Raw genomic sequence first — 27,942 nt, 5'->3', positions numbered from 1 at the left:
CTCTGTCCCTCACGTTTTCCTCTGCTACTCCAAAGCATTCTTTCATCCATTCCATAATTTCTCTTCCATCCATGAACTTTTTTCACTTTTTCATTTTAAAACTCCACCACGGAGGTTCGTTTTTTGATCAGTTTCTGTGTCTACCTCTCTGTCTGCAACATCAGAAAATATAATCTGTGGATCATGAAGAACATCCCCTCCCAAGAAGGGAAAATCTCATCAATAACACAACAACAACGAAGAACATCTATGGGAGTGATCATGGTAACGCAAGGAAGAAGTCATGAAATATTTTGAAAGCAAGGCAACGCATGAGGACAGTGATACTTCAAGTTTGGCAATATAATAAATAAGGAAGCAGTAATTCTAAATCGAAGCAGCTTAGCATGATGGAGGTCTGCATTCTGTTGAGTGTCATTCTAGATTTCCTCGCTGTCTTCATGTTCAACCCGCTTTCTCACTTCCTTGCTTTTGTACTGTATCCTTCGTGCGTTTCACATATGCAAACCACCACACTTTAACTATGATTTCGGTTTTGTCTGACTGTTAACCTTTAGAAGACGCGAGTCCCCTCTTGAGCTGAACAAAAACATGTGGCGGTGATAATAATAAAATTGCCAAAATTTCTGTCTTCATCAGAGGGTTAACGGCAATTGATTTTATTGTCACTCTCCATGCATACCCCAGGAGTCCAAATAGGCTTCATACATTCCATACTTAAAGATCAGGCTATTTCCACAGGCCTTATTTGTGATGGACCTTGGCGTGAGATGTGCAGCATAAACAGAGATCATACTTGAGCTGAATAAAATCGTCTGGAGGCAATGAAAATATAATTAAAAGTTCATCACCTCACTGGAGGGGTTGGTATACTCTTCAAGAACACACGAGCCTGAGCCATGTTGATGTATCTCATTCATATACTGATCAGTGTAATTACCCACGAATCTAAGCCACTTCGATACACTCCCACACCTATATAGATCAGCTTATACAAGAACCCCAAGAGTCCAACAGACAACCTCGTTACACCCCAGCCTCTAGACCAGCTTATTTCCGTGGGCGATATTTCTGGTGGACGTTAGCGTGAGGGAGGTGGCGGCGGAGGTGGTCGTGGTGGTGGGAGGTTAATAACGCCACCTGACAACACCTCCGATCTCTCACTGCCGCCCTTTGATCCAGCCGCCTTGGGGAAGTGAATCGTCTGCCGTAATGTGGAGACCTGCCACTTGCCCTCTCTCACACCCCTGCCTCATATTCCCAGCTGCCATTTCCCTTGCCACTCCCTCTGCCACCCAGGCCAAAGTTCCTTCCTGACCACACACACTGGTACCTTCCCTGCCTTTCTTCTTTCTGCCACTCACGCACACACACGCACACACACACACACAAGTTTACTGCTCTACCACTTCCCTCCTTCACTTCCCCTACAGCTTCTTTCTGCCATTTATATTGCCACCCTTCTTTCTCTGCCACCCTATCTACGGTAATCTTCTCTACCAGTTATCTCTGACACCTTCCCTGTAGCCCCCTTCTCTGCCATCTCTCATGCCACTCCTTTGTCTACCACTCACTCTGTTACACTCATTGTCTGCCGTACTGGGAGCAATTGTGTTTCCCAGAGAACTGCCGCTTGCCGCCTCTCACAGTGCCGAACGCTAATCCCGACTTCCAATTCCTCTGTAACATCTCTGTCTATACTCTCCTCTACCACTCCTCTCTCACTCCTGTCTCTCCTGTCTGCCCTGCTATCATCTTCTTTACCCTAACCACTCCTGTGTCTGTTATCCCTGCTTCCTCTGCAACCTGCCGTCCGTCACCTCCCACTCTATCCAATCTTTTTATCTTCTCTGTCAAATTTCTTACCATCTCCTGTTATCATGCTCCCTTCCTCCTCTCTATCACCATCTCCATCTTTCTTTCAACACCCGTTCCACTCCATCCCAGCATCCCTGCTCCTCTCTGCCGCCTCCCATTCCATTCAACTTTACCACAACCATCTGCCATTCTTCTTTGTGCTACAATCCCCATTTCCCTTACCACCTCCCTTTCTCCTTCCTTCTGCCGCCATCACTACCGTTTACTCTTTCTCCCTTCCTTACCACCAATCTACCCACACTACCACCCTATCAGCCTTCCCCTACTACCTACCTTACCACCCTCTCGGCCTCCCATCCTACCCACACTACCATCCTCTCTGCCTCCCCTGCCACCCACCCTTCCACCACCTCATCCATGCCCTACCACCACCTGGCCTGCCGCCTGGGAGTGATGGCATTATTTGTCTCGGGATAACTTTACGGCTGCCGCTCACCCACCCGCTAATGAAGTTATTTTGGACGCGCTCTCCTCACACTCCTGCCTACCTACCTACCAACCCACCTACCTGCCTGCCCGGGTGAGGGGGAGGAGCAGGATGGTGTGTGTCGGTCTGTGGGATTTTGGCTTCTCTGGGTGTTGATGTTATTGTTGTTATTGTGGTTGTTGTTTGTTGTTATTGTTGTTATTGTGGTTGTTGTTTGTTGTTATTGTTGTTATTGTGGTTGTTGTGGCTCCAGACTCAACTGGACGTGAACCCATTGAACTTGCGAAAACCGAGGTGTATAAGAGTGATAGTGAGATCTGTAATTTTGATGGGAGAATGAGGAGGAAGAAGAGAGAAAATGGCGTGTTGGGTTGTGGAGATGCAAGGATGCTGGTGTGAAGATGGATAATAATACATATTATTGCATAGACGCGAAACTTACAGGAGAATGAAGAAGGAGAGGCACAAGATGGTGTGTAGGCATACTGGATTGTAAAAGCATAGCGTATTAAAATAGTTTAAAATGCACTTGTTGGGGTGTAGGGATTAAGGGTGTTAGTGAATTATTGTGTTGGATTATCAGGGTGAGAGGTGTTGGTGGGTTGGTTTGTGGGTGTGTTGCGTTGTGGGTGTGTTGGTGTAGGCTGAGTTGGCGGGGCTTGGGTTGGTGTGTGTGTGTGTGTGTGTGTGTGTGTGTGTGTGTGTGTAGAGTTCATCCAGTTTCATAAAATATGCTCCTTCACAACACCTGCATCGCCTATACTTCTGCCCAACAACTGCCAGTATTTTCTGTTGCCGCCTCTTTTACCTCCATAATTCAACATTTTTCTTCTAACTCTTCTTCTGTTGCCTTCACCGTTTCTTTCCTCTGCCTCTTTTTTTACCTCTGTTAGATAGTCAGTCAGGTCTTTTTTTTTTTTTTTTACCTTTGTACTCCATCACGCCTTGCTATGCCGGTAGATTTACCATGTCAATACGATGACTTTTTATATATTCATACTAACCACAGACAGCTTTATTCAACCAATGGGGTCTTCCCAAAAGATTTTTTTTAATCCCGTCACTACAATACGTCCCTCCTATGCTGTATAAATTAATTTGCTGGTAGGTAATAGAAGGAAATCATCTTTGTGTAGGGATTATGTGCATTGTATTTTTAGCACATAGTATCCAGGCCTCAGGAAAAGAACCGACCTTCATTTGTTTTTTCATTTATTTGGCTTTCGGTGGGAGGCGAAATTTTTATGTTTTTATATTTTAGTTCCTGTGTCCATACAAATAATGCTATTCTTGCTGCATGTACACCTCCACATCCCTTCGCCTTGTATCAGTTGCATGTGTCTGCGATTTTCTGCCTTAACTCCTCCAGTTCCATCTTACGTCATAATGAAGATCGCAGTTTAGTTACGCTTATGCCACATCATTATTTTGCAGTGTCACAGAGGCGGTGGGTACTTATGTATTGGCTTTTATTGTAGTCACTCGAAAAAACGCATAATGTGTAGCTGTGTCACGCTGTCATGTGTATAAGCTGTGAATGCTGTGTCGGTTGGAATTGTTACTGGTATTGATGTGTGTGTGTGTGTGTGTGTGTGTGTGTGTGTGTGTGTGTGTGTGTGTGTGTGTGTGTGTGTGAAAGAGAGAGAGAGAGAATCAACTCCCTCAGTAGGATGATGTGTCCTGCTATTAAACTGATTATTTTATTCACCTTCGGAGGGCGCCCTAGTAGTGAAAGAGTTACTGAAGGCTCTGTGTGATCTCCCCAGTTCAGGTCTGTCTCTTTCCAAAAATCCCTTCCAAAATAAATACAAACTTTTGGCGGCGTTGATAATGAAGTGAAAAATAAAGTCACTGGATAGAATGAGTTACGTCCTGCAAATGCATTACGTGTATTTTCAATTGTTTTATTTTTATTTCTTTTCTTTATCTATTTTACATCCAGCTAAACTGATCTAGTTGGAAAATAACTCCTGGTGGTAAAGAAAGATCATGGAGGCAATACCAAACTACTCCAAATCGAAAAGCCTCTCTCTAAGTCGTATAGATATGTCTGTAGCGTGTAAGAATAAAGAGGGTAATGATGACACTGAACTGAAGGGGTTAAGCTGAAGGAAAGATGTGCTGTGTTTATGATCCGTGGCGTGACTGGCTGAGAATGAGGGGATGATGAGGACAAGGTGTGTTAGATGATAATAATAGAATGAGGGTGATACGACCAGCACTAAATCCAGTTATGATTCTTGTACCATGTGGCTGTGCGTTCGGGGGTGCAAAAGTTCACTCCTATTTCACTCTTTTTACTTCTATCCTTTTCTGGCTAATATTCCTAAGCTGAGAGAGACGTGTATGCTTCCTGGCTCGTGATTTTTATATTTTATGGAGGTGTATAATTGATACCAAAAATTCGTCTAATATTCACCTCCTCAGCTTTTCACTCTCCTCTGCTGGTTAATATTCCCAGGCTGAGTCGATGTGTTCTGTTCGTATTTCTCTCTCTTTCTCTCTCTGGTGTGTTAAAAAGGAAAGTGAAACAAACATAGTGGAATAGTCAGCAAGCGTTTATCCCCGACTTCACGTAATGATGTGTGTGTGTCAGGTGAGCTCTACAGGTGTTTGGCTTCACTGACTCCGTGCACTGTTGGCTCGGAATAAGGTCGTCTCTTGCTCTCTATAGTGGCTGACATTGTTTAGTGCATGGGGGAGTGAAAGTCATCATCATCATCATCGCCATCATCATCATCATCATCATCCTAAAACAGTCTCCCAACATTCAGTAAGGTAGGATTCATTAACAGGAAAAAATAAACACAAAGTAGGAGACGTCAGGAACAGTGGCCAGTGAAACAGACTTACATCCATTCACTCATTATTCAATGCTTTGAAACAGAAACGTTTGTAAAAATGATACAGATAAAATTAACAAATGCTCATGTTTGAGATGGAACCGACTGACAAGCTTAAGGGTCCGACTGGGAGAAATTAAGAGGTCATCATTTTACAGTTGGCTAGCACAGGCTGATGATATATATATATATATATATATATATATATATATATATATATATATATATATATATATATATATATATATATATATATATATATATATATATATTGCCATAGTTCATATCCAAGATGGAAAGAAATAAGTTTCAAGCCTAGTTAAAGTGAACACAGTATGATGAGAGTAAGATTGAAACAAAGACATCCCAGGGCTGTCGGGGTGAGTAAATTGATTCAGATGTCTTCATGTAAAAGCGCAGAAAAAAATTGAAATTGCGAAACTCACGATTTAAATGTCCTTTCTCATGCAGTACAGGTTCTGTGTGTCCCCTCAGCGATGCGAAGACTTAAATTTGATTAACTATATCGAGATTATATTCACGTTTGGAAGGACCTGTCGTAGCTATTGAGTTGCAAAATCCGCCATAAGTCTGATTTTTAAAAGTTTCTCGAGATCAGACTACAATAGTACTGCATTCCAGTTAACGTCAGATTTTACTCAGCTGAGAGTGAACCATGGCAGTACGAGTGTTAATACTGATACCATTAACTCCTCATGGTCGGAATATCTCTAGCATAGTACTCTAGGTAAGTCAGACGATATTATTCAGCTGAAAGTGAGTCATAAGAGACTGAGTGTGTCGAGCCTCCACTACAGATCCCTCACTCCTCCTCACAGATGTGGACGACGCAGACGGTGACGCGGCGGCCAAGAGGCGACGGTCAAGAACGAACTTCAACTCATGGCAGCTGGAGGAGTTGGAGAGGGCGTTTGAGGCGTCACATTACCCCGACGTGTTCATGAGGGAGGCGCTGGCCATGAGACTGGGCCTCACCGAAAGCAGAGTGGCTGTAAGTAGTCTGATGGCGTCCCCAAAGACACTCCTGGTTCTGTATTATTACCCTTCTTCCTGTTTCTGGATTCTACCCAACACTGCCCATCCTCTCAGGTGTGTACAAGAAGGCCAGTGCACTACATACATACATAATACATACATATATACACATACGTATACACACATACATATACATCCATACTCTTATAATTGTGGGATTATGATGATGATGATGATGATGGTTCTCCCACTTCTCCGGATCCCCTTTTATTACTCATGAATCTTACCCACCTCACAGTCCTGATGGTGATGGCGACGATGTTATCAAATTATAGGCTGTGTTTTTCCCTGCTTCGGGATCCTATGACCCTCATTTATAGTCAAAAGTGATGAGAATGATGGTGGTGATGGTGGTGTTCCTGCCTTTTTTTCCCCCTTTTGCTGTTTTCGAAGAGATTTATAATGATGATGATGATGATGAGATTGATAATGATGATGATTCGGTTACTTCTCTGTTTCCTTTTCTTGTGTTATTTTACCCTCCCCACCCCATTTATAATAGCGGGATTAAGGCTTGAATGATGATGATGATGATGATGATGATGATTAATAGACGTGCTCAGTTCTGGCGTGTTGATGGCAGGTGTTGTGATGAGGTGGCGGAAAATAACTTACGACAATTTTTTTCCGCTTAACTGAGATTTGTTTTTTACTTACTGGATGAAGAAGCGTTGTGGGTTAAGATTCTTTGCCTTCTTCCCTTGTATTTCCAGCAGATAACATGCGATATAATAACTTACGACAATTTTTTCTCGTAACTGAAAAATACCTATGATAATTTCCCCTTTGCAACTGCAATATGTTTTTTCCAGGAAGGGAAAAAGTATGGAAAGATTATGTATGCTTCTTTCCTTCACCTTCCTGCAGATAGATACAACTTACGATAATTTACCGTAACTAAGATTTGTTTTACAGGAAGAACAAGAGGCATGGGAGGATTCTGTACGCCCATTCCTTATCCTTCCTGCAGAAAATAATAGTAACGACAGGCTAATGATCGTACGTTTGTCTGCTAATCATCGGCCACAGTCTTTTCACCTCACCACAACACCTGTCGTCTAATTGCCAGAGTGGATGACGATTTTTTTTTAAATTCGTGTTGCTGCCAGACAAAGCTATGATACAGGATGGCATTTTTGACCGACGGAATTGATAGCGACCTCTGTTAACCCCCTTAGTAAAATGAGGAAATTCACGTTTTATTCCTGATGCCGCCAAGCGATCTTAATCAGCTCTTGAGTCGTCGTCATCATCATCATCATCAAAACCCTATTTCCACATTTCCACTACAATATAATATGGAAGGCAGAATGCAGAAACAAGGAAAAGAGAAGGTGAAAAACGTGCTAAACGCAAATGAATCACAACTTTGCTTCTTATTTCACCCCAGGCCCATGTATGTATATGGGCCCTGTTTCACCCAATGTCAGATAGTTTCATCTCGGAGGAAGACTATGCTTCACCTATTTCGACTGATGATACGACTAAGAATAAAGAACACTAATTTATACCAGTTAACACTATGCGATTTTGGTCAGCCATGAGAAACTTACACCGTAGCAAAAAGATTAAATACTACCATCTTCTCCTGCTCTTCATTTCATAGACTTTGTAAATCAGTATCTTGAATCGGAAACAAGCGACACATGACACTGATCTGTTGGGTATCAGTGTCGTGTGTTGCAGATTCATCATACTGATTCTCAAAGCCCATGGAAAGAGAAGCAGGAGAGGTGACCGTGTTAGATGACTTGGCTGCAGATTTTGTGAGTCATTTTCACCTTTACGAAGCAATGAAACCTCTGCCATTACTGGAGAAAAAAAGAGGGCCAACATTTGCGAGCCAGTGCATGACATTTCCAAAGTTTGCTTTTCATACGTAAACACATGTATTAACTTATCTTTGTGAGGTAAACGAAAAGAATCATACAACAAACAGGCTAGAAGGCACCTTTGAATCGAACTCTACCTATATCGTAACCGTGTAGGAAGCTGAATGGAATATATGGGATGATTGTATTGGCGTCTGGTAGTGTAGCGTTCGTCCCAGAAGTAAAGGTGTGTGAAGGTGTTGGTAAGGTAAACAAGAGGAAAAAGAGAACAAAAATTGCCCTTGGAAAATGTAAATTGTGTGGATGGATTGCGTGTCGATGAAGTGTAGAATTTCGGAGGCCTCAATGATGGAAAGATAGTTGTATGGCCCGTTTCATTGGACACCGCTCATTTCTCCTTATTGTGTGATGGGTCCTACCTGCCCCACTTGTTAGAAGAAATTACGATGACCATAGCGATTCGATATTCATATAAACATTTGTACCTTTAACAGATCTATCCATCGTCGAACTAGTTTTTGAATTACAGTATTTTATTCTATCTTACAGTGCATAATCTGGTTACTGACTAATCCAACCGGTTGCAAAGAAATTCAGTTCAGAGACGTAGGAGTCAGAGTATTCATCTTCGCTATTAAAGCAGCCATAATAACCTTACAGGCGCTCTGAGCTTTAATTTACCCCGTGAATTAACTCGCGGATCAGAACTACGTGGCGAGAGAGTGTCGTGTAAAAGTGCTTCCTAGTTTTTTTTATTTTTTATTATTGTTATTACAGAGGCTTGTGTATACCCAGGCGACATTCCGGAGCTAATTGAGTTGTTTAATGTCTTCAGTACGGTGACGCCTTTTCTGTTTCATTTTTCAAACCTTCTGACAGTTTTATTCAGCTTTGAAGACACCTTTCGAGCCGGATGGGTTTGATACAACCATCATTATCTCATTCATCTCACCTCATTTTTCTTAATTCTCGTTACCTTTCGATGGTTTAAAGCCAGATTAAAAGTCTACACATGGAGTTTAAAACCATCCACAAGCAGGCCCCGCTGATCTACGGTTTACCCCAGTCGCAACACTTCTTGGCTATTATAGATCATCGACAATTTTCAACCCCATTAAGCCTCTTCATTGCAATTTATTCCGTACGTACCTCTCACCCACTTAAATGCTCTGACTTCTACAATTTAAAATCTCTTTCACTCTGTCCTTCCATCTTCTCTTAGGCAGGAAGACTAAACTAAAAATGAACTCCTCAGGGTGAAGGAATCAAAGCATCTCTACTACGGGGCTCTGTAAAGCTAGATAAAGTTAGTATAGTTGCAGAATGAATGGAATATAAGAGGCGTCAGCGTCTTGAAGAAGTAGAGAGAGAGAGAGAGAGAGAGAGAGAGAGAGAGAGAGAGAGAGAGAGTCTGTGTGTGTGTGTGTGTGTGTGTGTGTGTGTGTTCGGCAAAATAAATAAATAAATAAAATAAAGGCAAACTGAGGTCCACAAAGCGTGTATCAAAGCAGTAGTCTTGTTGGCTTAGGATATTTCTCAACGCCTCCTACTCGGCGATTTATTTAGCATTTTACTCCTCATTATCCTCCTAAATGTTTCTGCTGCAAGTTATTTAGATATTTATAAAGAAATCTATTACATTTAGGACAATATTAGGGTGTAGTATGCAAAATAAATCACAAAATAAATCGCAAATGAAGAGGCATTACCGAGAATACGACTCAGGGGCGGAAAAGATCACTCTGTTTGCCAGTCATGTTCAACTTTTGTCATAAATTTCAGTGCAGATAAAACTTTCCCGATTGCAATATACTTTCCCCCTCCCTCCCCTCCCCGCTGGCCAAACTTTTGCATGCGTTCGGGTCGGGATGAGAGTAAAATAGGATTGTTTGTCCTCTGGGCGAGTGAGACAGTTAGTGCTATCGGGGAAAAAAAGAAAAAAAAAAGGAAAAACTATTGCCTCCCTTGCTTCTCCTCCCCGGACTCTCAAACATCAGTCCGTCCAGTCCATAGCACCCGACACTGATGACTTCATTTGGCCACAGGTGTCCTCAGGTCCCTTGCTTCGAACTCAGGAGACTAATTTTCAGAAGGCCATGGAGAGGAAAGCAAGAGAGGGACATGACTTTTGCCGCCGACAGTACATTGTGGCGTGAACCATTGAATTGGTTGTTGGGACAAGGTGTCGTGTTGAAGCGGAAAATTGCCCGTGCCGAGAGAACCCGACCTTTGAGAAAGAGAGAGAGAGAGAGAGAGAGAGAGATATGTTTCGGCTTTTTGTGATGAGGGAGCCGCAGGGGTGTTGTGGTTGCTGCTGCCAGCTTCCCTGAGCCGTATTCTCTTTGAGCCGTATTCTCCTTGGGTCGTATTCACTCTCCTTGGCATTGGAGACCTCTTAACACCTCTTCCTTAGCGATTTACTTTGCGTTGTACACCATTATTTTTTAGCTGTTTTAGCGTTGAGTATTTGGTATAATTATTTCACCTTATTATTCTTCTTGAGCTGCCATCTCATCGACTTAGCGACTTCCTAACACCTCTTCCTTAGCGGTCCCCACTTCCTGTTATACCTTACTCTTCTGTGTGTTATTTATGTCTTTTTAATATTGGTATAGTTTCCCTTAGCAACATACAGGAGGATATTAAGGCGTAAGAGATAAAATAAATCGCTAAGGAGGACGAGAATACTGCTGTGTAAACCCTGGACTCTGCCACATATCATATTACTGAGACTCTACCGCGCATCCCATCACTACCTCTCTGCCACACATACCATTTTCTTTTTCTCTCTCCAGTACATCGTTTTAATATTGGCATCGTTTAACAGTAAACAGTAGGATGATGGATTGTAATGTGCGGAAGAAATCGCTGAGGAATAAGTGTCACGGCATCTCCACGATCCTTTACATCATTGCATCCCCGCCTCTCCACTGCACATCACATCACTGAGACTACTTCACATCCCAGTACTGAATCTCACTATCCATTTCACTGGCAAGGCCTCACATCTCACTACCCGGCAAAGCAGTGACGTGGGGGGGACTTTGGACTTTCTTTTCATTGTCCTTTCTAGTAAAATAAATCTTGTTTGTGAATCTACTGTACGTCCAGAGCATTTTACGCCTCGATCCATCTTCTTTTCATCGCATCTCATTTTCTTATATATCATGCATCACATCACGTTACCACAACATCACATTTCCATATAATTTTCACCACATCACGTTGCCACCACATCACGCTACTAGGTCACATTACTACCATACCACATTTTTACCACATATCTCCTCATCACATTGCCATCATATCACATTCTCACATCACAACATCTCATTTCATCCTACATCACCATTAGCGCATCGTCGCCATCGTCAGGTCGTATCCTGGTGGGTTTAGGAAGCTGTTTTGATACTTGTCCTTATCGATATTTTTGCCTCATATATTCAGCCTTTCACAGCGACTTCAACTCTTTATTCAGGCTACAACTTAACGGATCAGGTCCACTATAATCCAAGCCAACTTAAGTCCATCTTTGCAACTTTAGGCCAACCCACACCCATTCAGGCATATTTAGATCCATTTTAGTCGTTATACTTCATTCCTGCCTTGTTCAGACCCGTGTTGATTTATCCATACATGCTTCAGCCAATAATTGTGTCACTTTAGAGACTTTCAGATCCCTTTCGGCCTACCATATCGACTCAGGTCATGCCACTGAAGGCCTGTGCCAGATATAAGCGCTTTCGATGCCGTGGTTTTCGAGATACGACAGTACAGGTCCTTTGATCCTTTAAGGCTCATCCGATCGATAAGCTTAATACAGATGGCTGAGGTGATGGAGAGGGATGCCTTCATGTGGTGGCACTGATATAACTGGGTGACCTCACTGCCTGGCAATACAAGCATCCTTCAACTCCTTGTCCCCCGAAAGGAGGAGGAGGGACTGTAGGAGCGGGGCAACTTTGGCCTGCAGTCCACTGGGTACGCGTTTCAGATGAAATTGAGGCTTTGAGTACTACTGCCGCTACTACAGATTGCTGCTGATTATGCCCATGAAGACGGGATCACTACCAAGAATAACCAAGTGAGAAATAATGCTTCAATAAGTATAATTTTGTGTTTTTTCAAAAGTGCTCTCAGACGGAAATTAAAACTTCAATATGACCAAAATTGTTTTACGAAAAAATATACGCTCACCGTAGTATGCAGTTATAAATAAGTTCAACAGCAATGAAACAGCTAAATGGTACACATCTTCTCATTCAAGCAGGGAACGAGTAAGTGGTAGAGAAATTAGATGGCATTATCTGTAATCACGTAAAGTTACATGGGTTGCTTCAAAGGTATGAGTAGCATCAATTTCACGAGCCTGCAAGTGTTGCACTGAACTGAAGACTACTATTTTTTATTTAATTTTCATTAGTTAGGGAAGTAGCTTGTGTTTAAATGAGGAAATGCTGCTGGTAATGAAAGTGTGTGTATTAGATGCGTATAATTAGTGCTTACGCCTTTCTCCTGGGGTATTTATTAGTAATACCTCCGCCAATGAAAGTTAGAGGAGGTTGAAAAAGCCTCTCTTGGGTTGAATAAAATCGTCTGGAGGCAATAGGATTATATATATGAGGGACTTGGGCTGAGGTGGTTAAGCGCCTTCCTTTCCTTGGCGTACAATGAGAGATAGTGATCATGTGCGCCAGTCTGACCATATGATTTGCATATCTTCCATTGTGTTATTATAATTAGTGGCGATGAAGACTTACATTAGTCAGTAGTGTGTTATCAACCTGGCAGGGAAATATTTATAAACTCTTTTAAGCTTAATTTGAATATAAGATTGACTTTTATATTTCCAACTTCGCGCATACCAATACTAAACACTTCGGAATCAAACAGTGATTATTAAAGAGAAATGAAAACGTTCTCTCATATTCAGTAACATAAGAGACTCACTTTTCCTGTAAACTGCTTAGGATCCTCTATAAACCCTTCCCCTGGTCTCTTTATCCTTGTTTTACGCAGCACATATTTTACTTCCTGTATTTGCCTTCTTCGGTTAATGTTTCTGATTACGGTGTATCCTGTGTAATTAATTCAGTTACATTATTTACTCTGTTATCTCAAGCCGTTTATTTCTTGACCCACACTCTGTTCTTTCTTTATATTATGATTTATTTTCCATATGCAATGAAAATTATTACTAACACCTTCAGTCCTGGAACGTCATTGTTACTTTATTCATGCAGTCCCGAAGACTTCTGTTTTTCGTTTAGAAGAGATTTTCCAACATCGAGGGCACAAAACAGTTTTTTACTCCGTCATTATCAGGGTGCTCTCCTGACAAAAAAAAAAAAAAAAAAAAGTATATATATCGTCTGTTGAAAGCAAAATTAATTTCGAACGGCGTTCTTTGGCTGAAGGTATTAATTTCTCTGAGTCTGATACACACACACACACACACACACACACACACACACACACACACACACACACACACACACACACACACACACACACACACACACATATATATATATATATATATATATATATATATATATAGTATATACCGTATATATATATATATATATGAGAGAGAGAGAATTCTAAACGCACTCCTGACAAGAGCGGATAAGTGAAGCTTCGACTCATGACATACGAACCTTTGCAAAGCCAACCTTTGCAAAGCCAACCTTTGCGTGTTGCGCTTAGTTTTTACTCTTATTTTTTTTTTTTTTTCAAGGTTGATCTGCTGTTGGGCTGGGTAGTTTCTGTTTGCCAGATATTTTGAGAAGGGTAATCATTTTTTTTGCTTCAATAAAGACAACAGAGCAATAAGATCTCTGAAATATATTACAGGAGCTGGAGTCTTCTTTAATAATAAACTGTGAAATTTCTTTATTTTTGTCCTGATGATCTGTTAAGTGACGACCGCTGTGTCTGCAGGATATTCTGAGTGATACTGAATTACTTATAATGTATACCCTCATAAGCAAACAGTGCACTTGAATCTTTAAGGTAACCCAACCGTTGTTTCATATCATCATCTATTATTTTTCTAAGGTTGCAGTAAGAGACATATTTCCTAAGTCGAATGAAGTTATGGACAGCCTGAGAAACAACTCTCTTTCCAGTTCTGTCTGACGAAAATTTACAACTGGCGAAATACAATGAAAACCCTATCTCCACTCGTGCGTGTTTCAGATGCTTCGAGTTTTCCGCAATGTATTGGTAAAAATTTGGGAAGATACCTGCGCCTCCGTCAGTAAAGACAGCAAGGTCAAACTTAAAACATGATCATACCGAAGGAGTTAATGGAGAGGTTGTGTGACCCTTTCCAGTGAGGCAGGTTGTTCTAAACTTAAATCTTATGGAGTTAAGAACAACAGATAATGCAAGGATATCGTGTATTCATCTTTTCCCTGAGTGGAGGAAGAGATATTTATAAGGGAAGGACTGTTTGAGAAATTTCACCTTTTTTGTGGTTTGTAAATGTTTTTTAACTGTTAGCTCACTGCACTCAAGACGGCATAGGGGGATTTCTAAGAGACGGTTTTTTACACTGATTATACTCATCATCATCATCATCATCATCATTATCATCACCATCATCATTATCATCATCATCACCATCCAAGCCTTAATTCGCACCTAAGAGATGGGGTGAAGTAGGATCCAGAAGCAAAATAAGAGTAAGCACAAAAGCAGAACTATATAATAACATGTCCAGTGAAATGAGGCGGTAAGAAATATTGGTTTCATCTTAAAAAAAAAAAAAAAAAAAAAAAAAAAAACGCACTTTTTATTCGTATTTTTTCAAGTTACATTATCAAACTTCTATCTATCTATCTATCTATCTATCTATCTATCAATCTATCTCTCTATCTGTCTGTCTATATCTGTCTATTTGTCTTCTGTCTATCTATCTATGAACTTTGAATATTTTGCAATCATATCTTATTTAACTCAAAAAATGAAGACACACACACATACCAAAAAAAAAAACTGTTGCGCATAAAGAATTGTCTTCCTTTGGTAAAATGTCTTGAACGAGCAATTTGCATTTTTTCCCTGGTGAAGTAAGAAAAAAATGTGATGAAAGTTAAGCTAATTCGATTACAGGTCATGGGGGATGGTAATTTTAGTCAATTTTTTGCCTCTGTCTGGAAAATGAAAAGCCTTGTTGATTGATTACCTTTCCCGGAAGCCCCTCTCACCCCCTCCCCTGTGCCTAGGTCAGCCCACACACGACCAAACCCTCCCCACGTTAATCCCCCTCCCCAGTCACCTCTCTAACCTCTCCCCTCTTTTTCCTCCTCCCCACGTTGCTCGACTTCCTGACTTCTTCGTCCCAGCCTCACTCTGCTATTATCTGTTTCTTTCCCCTTCCACTTTTATCGTCCCTCACATCTCTACCCCCTCCACCTCAGTCAACTCTACCTTCTTTCTTCGTGCCCCATCGCGCGATCTTCACTTTTCTTCTTCCTCCACCCTCTCCAATCTCATTCGACCCTCCCATATTTACTACCCCCACCCCTATGCCCCCACCTTTGTAGTCCCTTCCCTCTTTCTGCCCCCACCGTTCTAGACTCCTCCCTCTTATTTTCCCCTACCTTATTTAACCCCATATTCTTCTCTCCCATCACAAAGAGTCTCCTGTCTTTCCCCCCACTTCACACGACTCTCCCCCCCCCCTCTTTAACCCCCTCTCCTCTTGCACCTCTACCGAACCAGACACTTTCCTCTTACCTCCCCTCCACCCCATGTTACATTCTTCCTGCTTTTTACCCCCACCTCTCTAGACCCCTCAGCTTTATTTCCCCTCCTCTCCCCTCCACCTCACACGACACGACAATATTCCCTTGCCGTCCCTTGCCACCTCTCAAGAACCTTCCAATTTTTTTAAGTCCCTCAAAAAAATTCTTGCTTCACCCACACACTATTTCACTAGGTCATCATCGCCCTCCCCCAAACAAACAAAAAAATGTACACAAACACGCGAACACACACACACACACACACACACACACACACACACACACACACACACACACACTTTTCTCATTCCCTCAAACTCCTCTTGCTCTAGTGGAATCCCTCTCTCTTCCAGTTCCTCTTTCCAATCCTTTCTTCCCCACCTTTCGTCATCTGTCTAACACACTCTCCCCACTCTATCCCTTCTTCACCAGCCATCTTTAGCAGTCTTCCTACTTCCTCTCTCCGTCATCAAACTTCCTTTTTCATGTTCCATTTCCTCAGTCCCTTTCTTTCCCTTTCTCCCTCACCACCCTTTTCCTTCCCGACCTCCCCTATGTCCTCCCTCCCTCACCATCACCCCTACCTCCTCTCTCTTTCATCCCCCAATCCATTCTTCCTCTGCCTTTTCTCACCCATCGCCTCCTTCCCCCATCTTCCCCGCCATCCACCCACCATGTTCCTTCACGATCACCTTTACTTCTTCCCCTGCCCACCTTCCCCCTCCCCCTCCCCCGCATTCGCTTCCTCCTCATCCCACTCCCTCCTCTTGCATGACCCCAAACCTCTCCTTCCCCCCCTCGCTCTTTTTCCCCTGATTGTCATGCCAAAACGGAGAGAAATTATTAATATCTCGTCCCTGTCCTCGCTCTCGTAATGTAGCCTCTCTCTCTCTCTCTCTCTCTCTCTCTCTCTCTCTCTCTCTCTCACACACACACACACACACACACACACACACACACACACACACACACACACACACACGCACACACAGTTCCACAACCACTTCATTTCCCCAACACCCATTAACCCTTCCATTCCCCTTCCACCCCGTCTCCTTCTAAGCCATATATGTTTCCTTTAATGCCTAGAATACAGCTCTAAATAACCCCGTTTGTGCCACTGAGCGTGTTAGTTAAGTGATGGGTAGAGGGGTGTGTGCGTGAGGGATGGGGTTGGAGGTGAGTGCTAGGGAGAGGGTGGAGGTGAGGATTAGGGTGGGGAAGAGGGCGGGGGTGGTGAGGGTTTGAATGGATAGGGAAATCAAATCCGTGTGTGCTTTGATTTGCTGAGCAGGCGTAAGCGATTTTGTGTAAGGAATAGTAAGATGTGAGGAAGGTTTGAGTGAGGTGAGGTGTGCGTGAGGTCTGATTGATCTGTGGGTTGAAGTGCAAGTAGATTTTGTGAGTGTAAATGAGGCGTGAGCGAGGTATGTGTGAGATGCGGATGAGAAATGAGGTGAGATGAGGAAGGTATTGTGTGAGGTTACGTTTGGGTGCAGTGTTGAAAAATGTTAATGGAGTTTGTGTGAAGTTGGGAGTGAATGTGATATAAGTGGGGTTAGGTGAAGGGGAGATCGTGAGAGGTTAGGCTTGAATGAGGTGTGGGTGACGTGACGCGTGACATGCCTAGGTGTGGCGAAATTTGAATAGGTATTTCTGTTTGGTTCAGGTAATACTAATGCACTAGTCCTAAAAGAGACAACTGTTGCATGTATTAAAAAAGGACAGTGGGTAATGGTGCTTAAGTGGTGACACGGTGTGTGTCATACTGCTGGGTTAAAGAGAAAGAGCTTGTAAGGCCTATATTCAGAGACGGACACATAAAAAAGATTTCATTGTAGGCGAGCTTTGCAATGAGGTGAAGTTTTGGTGCAGAACAACCATAACTTTGATAGAGCTTGCGGTCACTGGCAATAACATGCTATATGATAATTTTTAACATCAGTGGTAGAATATTCAGGATGACACGACGGTTGTACCTTACGCGCAATGGTTCGATTACTTTAACTACAGTAAAGGTTTTTCTGTCATGCAAAATGCAGATAAGGGAGCCGGTCAGTCAGCTACCCTCTCTTGATCTGGACAACGACAGTTTGCCTTCTGACCATTGCACCCAGAAGGACAGTAGGGGCTGACTGTGTTACTTTTCACTTCCTATCTTTATTTTTATATCTTTACCACTTCTTGTATTAGAGGGAATGAGAACGATGATGATGATGATGATGATGATGATGATGATGATGATATTTACAGTATACTGATGATGAAGAACAAAAACATGTCAGCAATTCTGTCAATAGCATCAAGTGTGACAAAAAGCATTCACAGAACTAACTGCCTTCATTTCTTTAACTCAGTGCCTTTGCGATCGACCGCCCGACTCATATAATTGAAAGAAATGCGCCGTAGTAGTCTCGTAATTTAATATTGAATGAAGTACGCGTCGGGGGAGATGAGGGACGGAAGGGAAGGGGAAGCATTTTGACTGGGGTGAAGTGCATGTTAGAAGCACATTAGTCACTGTGTGTTGTTCTCTCACTGCATGAATGTGTAATGAAAAGGCGAGTGAAGTGGAAGGATAAAGTGGAGGAGGAAGGATAAAATTGGGGAGTAGTAAGGATAAGCTGGAGGAATAGGCAGGAAGAGTAAGTTAGAAAAAAGAATATGTAGGATGGATGTGTAAGAAGGATGAGAAGGTATACTTGCAGGAAAGATGAGTAGAAATGATAAACATGGAGGAAGAACGAGTGGAAAGGCTGAGTAGGACGAAGTATGTATAAGGTAATGAATAGGATGGAATGAAGGACTTGCTGGAGTGGGGTAAATTTGAAATGAAGAATTTAGCTAAGGAAAAAGCATATATGCAGGATGGTTGTTGTGTAAAATATACAGAGAAAAGAAAAACGGAATGGAATGAATAATGGCAGTTAAGAAGAAATAAATCTGATGGGCATTTGTGAGGAATGACTGGTTGGAAAGGAGGGTGGATGTGTAAGGACAAGGTTGGGAGTGTAAAGCATGTAGGAAGGAGCAAGATGGAATGAAGGACTGGTGGCAGGGTTACGTTAAAAAGTAAATGCAGAAAGAGGGACAGGACGGAATGAAAGACTGCAGTAGAGTAATAGTACGGTTCAGGAGCGTACATTAAAGAGAATGGGGTTTAGTTAAAGAATGTTTTTTAGTAGTGTGTATGCTTGAAGAACACATGCAGAAAGGTAGGTTAAGATGAAATGAAGGACTGCTGCCGCGCAATGATAATGCTACTTGGAACTCCCTTGTCATGGTCAACTTTCTGGACGAGTTATGGGGGTTTGGGGCCGGAAATTAAGTAGATAATGTTATACCCGGCAACTTCATGCTTAAGCGAATTGCTCAAAAAATGCATCAAACAATACAGCATTTCTTTCTCTACATAGTATAATCGGTATCATTGCATCATACTCCTCCGCACAACAACGCATTATTTATCTTGAATCTATCCTCAGCAACAATGGCAAAACAAACACACGTCAAATAAAACCCTCAACATCTCACAAGTGTTTACGAAAATTCTTGCCAGATTTCTACACGACACAGTAACAGACTGGCATTACTTTTTTCAGAGTACTTTGGCTGAGTTATTTTATTTTTCTTTCAATTTCACTTTAACTAAAAACACATATTTCCAGTTTCCAGTGTTCACCAAAATATTAATATAACTAGAAAGCGCTCACAGAGCGCATACCTCCGCCAATGTCGGCTCCGGACCCGGATTACTGCCAATATACGATCTCTGAAGGAAAAAGCGAATGTCGACAAGATTGTCAAAAGAATTACAAGAAAATAGTAATTGACTAAAAAAAGAAAGAAACCCAGCAGCTTCCTAGAAATCCGAATGAATCTCCTTTCTGACGTGAATAAATGGTAAAAAATGCTGAGTCTACAAGTGTTCACCACATTACTACGGAATTGTTACTAAATCAGTACAAAACAACACAAATATTCAAGAAGACAATACAGGCTACCGTATCGTTACAGCACTTTTTCGATCAATACGGAATTTTTACCTGATGTGCCACAATAAACCAACATCTGTTCAAAATCAAATATTGTAGTTAACTATTTCCGTGAAGCCAGTTTGTGTTTATTCGTTCCATTCTTCAGCTCAAGTATGACATCTCTGACAGACAGAATTAAGGACAAGCTTCATCAGCCTCTTTAGAAAGATAAAGTCAAATTTTTACTTTATTATTCAGACAACATATAAAGAGTTTAGTTAAGTTCGATAACGACCTCTCTTAGTGAAAAGCCTAAAATTTCTGGGGCCTGCAATAATATATATGGCGAAGCAAGAAAATATTACAAAGAACAAAGCACTTATAAACATACCTACATACCTTGCAGCCATAACAAGTCTCAACCGGCTCTGAAGGATAAATACAGAGAAGAAATTAAGTGAAGTTTCTTACGCGTCTACTGGCAGTATTCACGAATTAAAGACTATACAGATTGCAAGACGGCTATGCTGGTAATTATATCATATTTCCTTTGAAGCCTGCTAGATTTCAACCAACTGTGCCAAAATACACACACACGCACACACACACACACACACACACACACACACACACACACACACACACACACACACACACACACACACACACACACACACACACACACACACAATATCCTAAAGACTTTCTGCAACACGTCAATGCAAAATAACGCAACATCAACATCAAAACGCTCGTAAGCACACCAGATTTCCTTTGAACTAAACCAATCCCCAGCCATCTGTGGCAAGGAAAGCAAACTTCAAAGAAAAATAGGAGTGAGATTTCCGAGGCGACTAGCAACACTACTCAATAATTAAGATAAACTGAGGGAACCATATCAGTAACATGACGCCCCTTTTCATAACGCAATTCCTTTGAACTCTGACAAGTCTCCACCAAATGTGCCAAAATAAACCCAATTCGAAGAAAATTAGTGGGTTCCTAGGTATCCTCTACTCGCAAATTAATAAAAAATGAATAAATAAAATATTGTTCGCAAGGCTAAACAGCTCATTCCATTCAAACTCTGACAAGTCTTAACTAACTAAGCTATCATATGCAAACTTAGAAGAAAAAAAATGTTTCCAAGGCATGTATCAATATTTACCTCAATTTAGTGCGTAATGGGAGAATAATATCAAGAAAATAAATCTCATAAATCACCTTTCCTTTGAGTTCCTAAAAAAAAAAAAAAAAAAAAAAATATCGACTACCTATGCCTAAATAAATTTCGAAAGAAAAGTGACGCTTGCGAGTAGTTCACCAATACAACAAACAACTAAGTGAATAATATAGCACTGAAAAAATACCGCATTTCCTTTGAACTCCACCGCTTAATAAATTGTGCCAAGGTAAACAGACTGGGGCAAAAATGATGTCCCTGGGGCGTGCAAATACTACTCACAAATTAATAACATAATATCAATAGCAAAACACTCATACCGTACTTCATTTCAGTTCACACACATCTTAACCAACAGTGCCAATGTAAACAAACCAGAAAAAAAAAAAAAATAAGAAAAATGAGATAAAAAGTGACGTTCTGGAGGCGCCTAGTAACACACGCCACCTAGCGTCTAAAATATCTTGCACTGCCATTAAACTGAATAAGTCATTAATGTCTCCCTTTTTACTTCTTCCCACCCCATCACACCCCCTCCTTTTCCCTCCCTAACCCAGCACCCGCCCTCCTCTGCCTTTCCCCCAACCTTCTGTGCTCCCTCCTTCCCTTTCCTTCACTTCTCCCAAACTACCCATGCTCCCTCCTTCCTGTTTCCCAAAACTCCTACCTTTCTATCCCATCCTTCCCATTTCCCAAAGCCTCTACCCTTCTCGCCCTTCCTCTCAAACCCCAACCCTCTTCCTTCCTCCTCTCCCATGCCTTCTTTTCCCCACCCCTTCCCTTCCACCCAGTTTCGTACCTTTCCTTCCTCCCCCGCTTCCCCATCTCTTTCTTTTCTCTCAAATCTCATACCCTCCTTCCTTTCCCTTCTTTCCTCTTCCTTCTCCGGAGTCCTTACCCTTCCAACCCTTTCTGTCCCTTCCCCCAAACCTCTTACCCTCCCTCCTTCCCTTCCCTTTACGGAAACCCTCTACCATTTCAAACCGTTCCCTTAGCTTCGACAAAACCTCAACCCTTCTCCTCCTCCCTTCCCCAAACCGTCAGTGGGCGCGTTGCATGACAGATAAGCGTCTCCTGATTACACTGCATGAGGCTGTAATTGTGGTACAGAGGGAGCGTAATTGTCGTACACAGGGGCCGTAATGGCTCCACCCTGGCTTATCAAAAGGTGCACTACCGGGATTTCTTCAGCGGCCGCTCACAAATTTAGACGAGGACACGACCGCGGCCACACGATGCACTGTTTGCGACAATTTCCGTTCCTCTTGAGGGTGACACTTCTGCTTAACGCATACAATTAATTACATTATTTTTAATTTTGTTCTTGCCAGCCTAAGCGTTTTTTATTCAGGTTGAGCTCGTTGGGAACAAGTTTAACCTTAGACAGGTATTATTGGGTACCCCTTACCCCATCCCGCGATGAAGTTTCAGGTTTCAGCATGACGAGAGATGGGAGAACTATGCCTTTCCTGACTTCGCAGTTGTTTGAGATCCATCTAAGTGGTGGACATAGCTGGTAGTAGGTTATGGCATCCCACTGGACCTGGATAGTGTTTCGAGTAAATTTAATTATATATACAAATTATGTGTGTGTGTGTGTGTGTGTGTGTGTGTGTGTGTGTGTGTGTGTGTGTGTGTGTGTGTGTGTGTGTGTGTGTGTGTGTGTGTGTGTGTGTGTGTGTGTGTAGATTTACAGTAATAGACAATTTTTTTTTATCTAAGGGAAAATTTTGTACTTTGTTCAGGGTAAAAGCCAATAATTTTAAGCAGCAGAATAAAAAGGATTAAAGCATATGGCTATAGATAGACAGATAGATAGAATAAAATAGATAAAGTCAACTGTCAAGATGTTATCATTCTCTGACTCCCACGACTCACGCAATATCCCATGACTCAATCGTAACTGAATAAAATCGTCTGGCGTTAACTTAAAAAAAAAAAAATAGAGTTACCCCAATGATGAGAAGGTTAATGGTTCAGTGTTACCAATCTCAGGCTTCTAGGACTCATTCTAAGTTGAAATAAATCGTCTAGCATTAACTTCATTAAAATAACAGAGCTGTCCCAACACTGAGGGAGAGAAAGTTGTAATATTTTCCTTCTGTTTGACCTCTTGAATCAGGTTACTTATTTTATTGGCTTGTTCCTGCTACCTCCAGACGATTTATTCATCTCAGGGCGACGAATTGTAGAGACAGGGTCAGCTAAACGTATATCTAACTTTCTAGGTCGAAATGTCCCTCGTAAACTGAATAAAACCGTCTGGAAAGAGCAAGAAATTGAATACAGAATACGCCATTGGACAAAAGAGGTTAAGTTGGTTGTTTTTCTTCTACCAACCTCACTACGTCCTCCCTCCTCCTCCTCCTCCTCCTCCTCCTCCTCCTCATCATCATCATCATCATCATCATCATCATCATCAAGCACACCCTAATTCCTCCCCTAAGACATGGGGTGAGGTAAGATCCAGAGACAATGCGGGTGAAAACACAAAAATATATCCACAGAACAGCATACTCAGTGACGTGGGCCAACACTCATTCACACAACACCCACACCTTCGACATCTTGAATACACCTGTCAGGCAGTGTGTTGGGGGCGGTGGTGCATCAGGTAGCGTGTTCAGCTCGCAACTGAAAGAACTCGAGCTTGACTTTCGCGCCGGTCAGATAATTGGGCAAAGTTTGTTTCCATCACGTCCCTGTTTACCCATAAGTACATTTGAAGACCTTTACGGCTTTTATTATACGTGGGTGTTAGGAAATTAGCAAAAGGTGATTGTCTTCCTGGATGACACACGTGTACTCGATAGGTACTGAATTTATAAGCCCTCTTCTTAAACAATAATATGACTTTTTTTTCTTCCATTTTTAATCCAACAGTTTTCACACAGGTTTCACTACAGTCATAAAATCTTTGCGGCATTTTTCAGGTTTCCATCTACTCCTTACATACTTAACACCTTCAGTAATTCGACCCCATTCACTCTACTGGATGCCCCTCTCCCCCCCCCCCGCCCCTTTTTTTTCCTCCTGATTCATTATAGCCGCGGTTATCTTACAACCCTCACATGCCCTCTCTCTCTCTCTCTCTCTCTCTCTCTCTCTCTCTCTCTCTCTCTCAATATGAAGAATATATCGTAGTGAGTATGTTAAAGTATTTACAACTAATCTAAGGCAGTGAAATTGGCTGTATAATGTTCAGTCTGATTCGACTTTCAGAGGACTTTAAAAGTTACCGTGTTAAAAAATTATTTGTTGCTATATACTTTCCTCTATAATGCACTGTGGTATTATGCTATATTAATACAAAAGATGTCTGGCATTTAGAACAAGTGAAGGAAATTTCTCTTGTTACATTATTCTTAGTGCATCGTTTATATGCAAATTTCCCGCCAAGGTATATCGAACATTATGTAAATTAAAGTGTTCCGTGATGAACATGACGAGTTGGTATGCCACCTCACCCATAAACTCCCCACAAGTCTGACTAAATTCTCCCAAAGTCACAAAGCCTCTCCCTCGGTGGTCACCCTCAAACTAGTCATATCGAGGTGGAACACAGATTTTCCTACTTTGAAATTCACCGCTTTAACCATATCAGTACTCTCGTGTGACCATATCCTCTGAATTTACCTCTCTGTCCTTTGAACAATTGATTTACATACTCAGTGTAACTCTCACGAATCTCCACACTTCTAACCAGTCTATACGCCACGTTCAATTGTACTGTATATTCTGTTATAGTCTTTTATTTTCCTTTCTTTTTATACACGCAGAGGCTTCAGCTTCCAGCTCTATGGCTAAAGGTTATGCTGTGCAACTCGTCTCCAGCGAAGTGATAGATAAGTAGACTGATGGAAAGCTAAATACGTAGACAGATAGATAGATATATTTATATTGCTGTGCATTTGAGGATCTGGTGATAACTATGCTGGATGATATAGCCCAAGTGTCAGGCTTGGCTATAACTCACTGACAATCTTTTATATAGCTAAAAACTAAATTGAAGTTCCTCTACATTTTAGAAAGCAATGGTTTCTCCAGGCTGAATAGTATCACTGATGTTAATAAAGTTCCTGGGTACAACTGGTGCTTTCTGAAAGTTAAATGTGCGTAGATCCCCATAACAATTAAGATGAAGGTAGCTTTACTGAGGAGTCAGGTGCCGTGCGTGACACTCCCAGCCCACTCATTAACCTTGTGCCGCTGATGGACCTACTTCACTGCCACTCTTCCAGTTTCAGTAATTCATAACTGTATATCGCTAAAATTTGATATATAACAGTACAAAATTTTTACGATATTCTAAGGATTTGAGCATTTCTGAAAAAGTTTTGGGTATTTGGACAACGTATTCAGATATTCTTTCTTTCTTCCTTTCTTTCTTTTCGGCGACACATTAGCGCCTTCAGACAGCAAATTTAGCCGTATACATAATGTTGATCTGGGGGTTCTGTTTTATTTACGATATTATTGAGATTTTGAGCATTTTGATGATATATTAAAGATACGAACATTGATAGGAATCTTGCATAGACATGAACCTCGTTTTGCAACAACCTAGAGATCCGGGAACAGTTTAGCGACCTTTTAGATTACAAGCATCTTTCTGTCGATACGCTACAACCACTAGTAACTGTGCGCTTTGTGAACGCGTGACAAGCGAGAGCCATGTTATCAAAACTTCCCTCCGATATAAAATTATAGGCGGAATCTCCAGTATCTAATTACCAGAGCTGATGCCAAAAAACACAGTGTAACGACAGAAAACCTTTTTAAATTTGATTTCGTAATTGAGGCGTTCACCGATTAGAGTCTGCTTCCCATTATTATTATCCTCTTGTGTATTCCTTACGCATATACTCAGGCTCCTATGATTCACTTTCAGCTGAATAAAATCGTCTGGCGTTAACGAAATATAGAATACTAGAGTTGTCCTGAACATGAGAGTGTTAATGATGGCAAAAATATCCCTCAGGGCTCCTATGACTCACATTCAGATGAAAAAAAAAATAGAGAGAGCAATCCCGACAAGTAAAGCTTATGATACAATATAAATCGCTAAGGAAAAAGTGTTACGTAGTCTCCTATGCCATCGAAAATACGGCTTGACTTCTTCAGTACGATGACGTGCTTAATCTTAAATCCAGCTACTTCAAGAAGATATTACTTATTCATTAATTTTATTTATTAATTTTTTAAGCTTGGGTGTGTCTCTGAAGGGGCCGTATTCCCGTAGGGTAAGGAGCCTTCCTAGCACCTCTCCATTAGCGATTTATTTTTGGGATAAGGCTGGGAAATATCATTTTGTACATTTTTTATGCAGAGTATGGCGATGATTGAAGGATCTGTATAAGCACAATAGGACAGTGAGGTGTAATGAGCAAAACAAGTCGCTTAGGAAACGGTGATAGGAAGCTTCCATAACCGTCAAGAACACAAGCCCTAGTCTCTGCAGTCCTAATAGTCTCTCCTTAGCTGAATGAAATCGTCTGGAGGTGAAAGAATCAAATAAACAAAGACGCCTGGGGTTCAAAGGGTGAATAACACGCAGGAATGCAGTGTGTACAATTAGGCGGCTATTTTCAGAGCTACGCCTCTAACTCACACGACGCCAAAATTATCACGCCAATATCACTCACCCCAGTTTGACTCACGCTAATTTTCCTCGCGTCCTTTTCACTCACGCCTTTTTCACTCGCCAATTTCACTCACGCCAAACTCACTCACCAATTTCATTCATACCAATTTCACTCAGGCAAAATTTCATTCAAGCCATTTTCAAACACACCAGTTTCACTCGCCAATTTCTCCGCTAACTACACACACACACACACACACAAGCCAATTTCACTTAGTTGGCGAAAAATTGGCGCCACTTCCCTACGACGATCCTCTATAACCTTAACCCCTTCAGTCCGATGACTCTTCATTTTGGTTTTTGCTGTCTCCAAACGGCTTTATTCAGACTGAGATATCGAACTGCAGGGGTTAGATATTGCCTTTGTCACACCTTTACTACTACAGTAATAATAATAATAATAATAATAATAATAAAATAACATAAAATAATCTACTCCAAGCTGAACCAAATCGTCTGGAGGTACGAGAAATGCATCAACAAAATTCGTCACCTGAATTAGAATGTTAGGTAGAGTTGCCGGACCAAATTTACAACTGTTGATGAATTTGCTCTCAAAATGTGCTCTGTTCCCTCTGGTACATTCCTAAAAGTGTTCAGATGTTCCAGAATATCAAGAGAAAAGTCTTCATGCCTCGAGAACATCGCTGAGAATGTTAATTACGAGCGAGCGATGTTTGCTGTTAAGTTTGGAAATGAGCGGCCCGACCCGACCGTCACGCTAAGCAGAAACTAATAACTTTACTCCTATGTGAAGGAGAGTTGAAATTCTTTATGCATGTGATACCTTCATTCAATAAATTTTGTTTGCAACTAAAAAGCTCACCTATAAAGGCAAAGGAACCACTTGGAATCTCCAGTTGACGGAGAGCGAGAGACTAACAAGGAGAGTGTATGTGAGTGGGGTGGAGGGGGAGAGAGGGAGGGGAGACCAAGGATGAGATGGAGGGATGGAGTAAAGAGGTACCGGTATATGAGAGAGGGGGGTGTGAACTGGGGGGAGGGCAGAAAATTGGTAGGGATCAGGGCGACATAGAAACGACTTATTTGTGACCACCCCGCACTGGATTAAAGAGCCTGGCCATAGATTGATAGATAGAGAGTTAGATAGATAGATAGACAGATGTAACGCAGGGTGGTAAGGAGGATACGTTGCAGAGTCCCCGGAACTAAGCATAATAAAGCCATAAACCCACTGACTGCCAGGCTTTCTCTCAGTTGCTCTAAATCGTTTGAAGTAAGTTTGAATAAAGTATACCCTGGCGACAAAAGTTAATCGATATTTTTATTTATTTATTACTATAATAATAATAATAATAATAATAATTATTATTATTATTATTATTAT

At 41.5% G+C, this 27,942-nt stretch overlaps 1 protein-coding gene across 1 annotated transcript in view; it reads left to right on the top strand.

Moving 5' to 3' along the window:
* LOC145417753 (uncharacterized) overlaps window positions 1–27,942 on the top strand; it is a 99,212-nt gene that overhangs the window by 53,095 nt on the left and 18,175 nt on the right. Inside the window, exon 2 of the mRNA XM_080286360.1 lies at window positions 5,988–6,160. Coding sequence (XP_080142486.1) covers window positions 5,988–6,160 — 173 coding nt within the window. The remainder of the gene's footprint in view (window positions 1–5,987; window positions 6,161–27,942) is intronic.

This window comes from Coenobita brevimanus, chromosome 111 (genome assembly GCF_032717465.1).
Source record: "Coenobita brevimanus isolate Jiangsu-jjx chromosome 111, ASM3271746v2, whole genome shotgun sequence".
Taxonomy (NCBI): Eukaryota; Metazoa; Arthropoda; class Malacostraca; order Decapoda; family Coenobitidae; genus Coenobita; species Coenobita brevimanus.
This window is presented reverse-complemented; position numbering and strand designations above follow the sequence as displayed.